At 36.4% G+C, this 4,720-nt stretch overlaps 1 protein-coding gene across 1 annotated transcript; it reads left to right on the forward strand.

Annotated features, from left to right (window-relative positions):
• Positions 1-428: 428 nt before the first annotated feature.
• Positions 429-2,052, forward strand: LOC110925404 (late embryogenesis abundant protein Lea14-A). Its single transcript, XM_022169358.2, has 2 exons — positions 429-695; positions 1,641-2,052. The coding sequence occupies exons 1-2, from the start codon at positions 490-492 to the stop codon at positions 1,903-1,905; spliced, it is 471 nt and encodes a 156-aa protein (XP_022025050.1). The 5' UTR covers positions 429-489; the 3' UTR covers positions 1,906-2,052.
• Positions 2,053-4,720: the final 2,668 nt, after the last annotated feature.

Consider the following 4,720-nt stretch of genomic DNA (forward strand, 5'->3'; position numbering starts at 1 on the left):
GAACAAAAAATTCCATTTGGTAAGTGTTCATGAATAATTCGTGTATACATTATTTCCTTAATGAATAAACACAAAGAAGGTTGTGTTCGTGTTCGTTCACTTCATTCGTAGCCCTAGGTATATATCATCCATCGACCATATGCAACAAGTTTTTTTTTGGAACAACGGTATTCTATGATTATAGAACCGGACGTAAAAAAAAAAAAAAAAAAAAAAAAAAAAAAAAAAAAAAAAAAAAAAACCGGTACCCAAAAAAGGTTGCCATATGCAACAAGTACAACAAACTTTTGGTACCAAACCAAAAAATAACGAACTTTTGTAATTCCAAAGCAACAAGCGTTTAATCACGCGTCATTCCAGGTTACACGGCTCACCCACGGATAATCCCCATGCACATCCTAAAGATATATATCTCCCTCAGATCAAACACATTCTCCCTCAAAACTCAAAACCTAACGAAATCTCACATCTTTCAATCTCACAATAACAATGGCAGGATTGGTGGATAAGGCGAAGGAATTCGTGGCGGAGAAGATCGCCAACATGGAGAAGCCGGAAGCCGCCGTCAAAAACGTCGATCTGAAAGGCGTCAGCACCGAGTGCATCACCTACAAAGCCGACGTCAATGTTTCGAATCCGTACAGCACTCCCATTCCTATATGCGAGATCTCCTACACCTTCAAAAGCGCCGGCAGGTTCGTCTGTTTCCAATCTCGTCAACTTGCTCCTGTTGTTGTTGTTATATGTTACATGCATAATTGTTACACTATTATTATTCTCTATGTTGAAAACAGTTTCATGAAATCGATGCATCCTCGTTTGAATATGATAGATACGAACAAATTCGTCATAATTATAAGTTTGATCGATGCGAATGTTGTATACAACCTCAGATCTACACATAATCGCACATGCATAGATAGATCGATAGACACGGATCAATGCCTGATTATTTCAGTATGATCAATCCAAACGAATTAATCGTGATTATCAAATCATCTGTGGGCATTTTTATTAAGAATTTTAAAGTCAACTTAAAACAGAGACGATTACAGACTAATGGCAGGTAGATCAGCAACAAGTTGCGCCGCTAACCTCTTCTGAATAGTAAACCCTACCCTGCTAAACACAAAATTTTGCCTCTTAACATGCGCGGTGTTACTGCTTACCACCTGCTGAACACGCTTGAGGAACCACACCGTGTCAGGGGCGAGAGCGCCAAAGGTATCCAAAGCGAACGGGACGAACATGTGCTTATTCTCTATGCAAGCTTTTTCGTGCTTAGCTACTTTGCCTGCCTCTGCCTTGGTTATCGCCTGGCCCGCCACAAACCCGTGGTCCCTTAGCCCAACGAGGGGGGACACACCTGTCAAATCGATACACGCGTGTTTCTCTCCTTCCCACCCAAAAACAGATCTGTGATCGTAAGGTTTGAATCTGTTAATTTCAATCGTGATTATTACTTTTGATCGATGCAAATGTTACATACAGTTTCAGATCTCTGAGAATAAATGTTTGAATCTGCTAATTTTGATCGTGATTATTACTTTTGATCGATGTGAATGTTATGTATAATTTCAGATCTGTGATAATTAATGTTTGAATCTGCTAATTTTTGGACGAAATGACGTTGAAACTAGGGTCATAGCTGAAGGAACGATTCCAGACCCTGGCTCGTTAAAGGCAAAAGGCGACACGATGCTAGATGTGGGGGTTAAGGTGCCGCATAGCGTGTTAGTGAGCCTAGTGAAGGACATTGGTGCGGATTGGGACATAGACTATGAACTCAATATTATTCTCACTGTTGATCTCCCGGTCGTTGGTAACCTCAACATTCCGGTGAATAGTGTAGGTGAGATTAAACTCCCTACACTATCCAGTTTATTCGGATCGAAAACCGAATGAGAAGACCCGTGTGGATTGTGTGGTCATATTATATGATAATACTTGTATAGGACTATACGTATACATTTGTTTTTAATACTTTGTAGTGTATACATATGTATACTTGAATTTTAAGGGATGATATATAACGATAATAATCCTCTTCTAGTGAAACTACATTTGTTTTTTTTGTTTTGTTTTTTTTTTTTTTTTTTTAAGAAATGAGTATCTTTACACAAAAGAAGACTTAATGAAAAGAGAGACAAGACAACATCGGAATGATGAAAAAAAATGGTTCATGGATGTGGCAATGCATATTATATAAGTGATCTCTTGATCTTTAACAAGGATCATACTAGCAAGAGAATGAATGTTGAGTAAGTAAATTGAGACATTGTTGCAAACACTTTAATATTTGTGAGTGCTAATCTATACTAGAAAAACTACTCGAGTCGGGTCTCACTGAAAGCAGCCTTTCTATTTCTACAAGGTAGAGGTAAGGCTGTCTACATCTTACCCTCCTCAGACCCTACCTTAACTTTGCTATTGATGGGATTTGCTAAGTATGATGATGATGATGAATCTATACTAGAAAAATCATTAGTGATGTGTATCAAGATTATATAATAGTCATTAAGGTAGATTGGAAAGACGTATTTAGTAATATCTAACATAGACACATAGTATAGTTACATAGAAGTTTTTGATGACCATTGTTGTAAGTTAAGTTGGTCTCTATCGATTTAGAGAGAGGATAGCGAAGGGAATTATTGACTGAAGAGTCGAGGGACGGATGCAACTTGAATTAGTTAACATTCACTATATGTCATTATTCTTATTTGGTGATATTTGTTGCCCTAATTATATTTATATATTATACAAAAAGCAACTTTGCTTACCATTCACCGGCTACAAGCCACGTGTTTTGCACTCCAAACGTATACCCGCTAAACTCACATGTCACCGGATTATTGCAATTAACTTACTAACCGTTGCAAAAACTGTCATGCACCCATCGTACCCCTGCGAATAGGCACATACCCGAACATATACATACATAAACTTACATGCACACGTTCAAACGAGATTCACATGATAATCACTCGCCGGACCGAAGAAACCAAATTACTGACAAATACAGGAAGAAGATATGGAAACCATTGTATACGGTTGGGGCATTGGAATATTGGATCAATGGTCACCATTATTTTGGTGGTGGGATGATTGTTATTACTGCCGCTGGGGATGGCATTCCGATTAATCTTTTGGTTCCGGTATTCTTCGTATCAGTCATCGTCTTTCTCTCCATTGTAAAAGTTGAAAACAAAGTGATAGTTTGAATTTATAAGTGATATATTCACCATTTTCAACAACAATTCAAAGCAATCTTCTCTCATATTCTTATCTTTCCTGTTTTGCTTCATATCTTTCAATGTATGTGTCACCTTTTTCTCCATATTTGTTCTTGATTATAGTTGTTTTTGTATAATTTGATCTGTATAGATGTGAAATTGTGTGATTGGATCCGTAACCATATGATGAGCATAATAGGTTATTATCAATAGCGAAGAGATGGTTTACAGTTTTTAGATGCATAATTGATTAAAAAATCCTACAAGTATTTGTTTTCAACAAGACGGAATCGTGTTTTTATTGTAGATATGGCCAGTGGTTTTATACGAGTTGTTGTTGATTGTGGTTTTTTTATTTATTTAGATGTGAAATTGTTTGATTGTTTCCTTTATCTGTAACCGTATGATTAACATAACAACGGAGAGATGATTTAGATGCACAATTAATTTGAATAATCCTACGAGTGTTGTTTTCAACAAGACGGATTGGTTTGTTTTTTTTTTTAAATAATAAAAAGTCATAGTCAAAGAAATAAATTTAAGGTGCAAGAGTTGCGTCGTTTATTTTTGTTATTAGTATAAATAGTATTAATAAGTACCAAATCATTTCGGTTTTTCAATCATTACGGTTATGAATGGTGAAGGAAAAGGAGGTGTCAGTTCAGTTAGGCATTCCGAACAAATTTGCTTCGCAATTCAAAATCATTAGATAGACCGACCGTTTCGAAAAAGACGAAGAAAAAACTATATGGAAATGAATTGTGGAGAGAATTCGTAAACATATTAATGTATTGTTACCTTTTATTTTAAACTTTACGTTTACAATTTTTTGACCATCCAAATGATGTACCAGCTTGAAATAAAGTTCTACCCTTGATTTCATACTTGAGTTTGATGGTAAAACGACATAGCTATCTTATTAAGAATATATTTTTTTAACAGCCAACGAATCATTCAAATGGGCTACTGGCGAAATTCACCATATCGGAATACACTTGTCTCCGAACTAGGGAAAACTCTCACCTAGGCAAGAAACCCGTGAACACTCGCCCAAAGGCACGACAGTGCGGTGAGGTAAAAAACTCATTCAGTTCAAGGATCGAACTAGCAATCGTCGCCTACTCACCTAATCTCCCATCATCATCAGGTGCCGCTGAAAACTACTGAGGAGAAGCAGGAATTGAACTTGCGTATCTTGGAAACCCAAGTCTCACCCTTACCACTCCACCACAAGCTCATTGGCCTTAGTAAGAATATTTATAAATTGTACTTGACAAACTGATAGGAAAATCGATTAAATGAGATAGTTGTTGAAGTCATATAATAGTCCTTTAGTGAGATAATTAACTATAAAATCAATGACATATTCATTTATATAATTTCATTTCCTCTATATCCCGCAACAACGCGCGGGGTAGCATCAACTCGTTAGGTTACAAATTCAAAGTTTTGTAAATATCATCAATATGTTGTTAATATATATA

This window comes from Helianthus annuus, chromosome 17 (genome assembly GCF_002127325.2).
Source record: "Helianthus annuus cultivar XRQ/B chromosome 17, HanXRQr2.0-SUNRISE, whole genome shotgun sequence".
In the NCBI taxonomy this organism is placed as follows: Eukaryota; Viridiplantae; Streptophyta; class Magnoliopsida; order Asterales; family Asteraceae; genus Helianthus; species Helianthus annuus.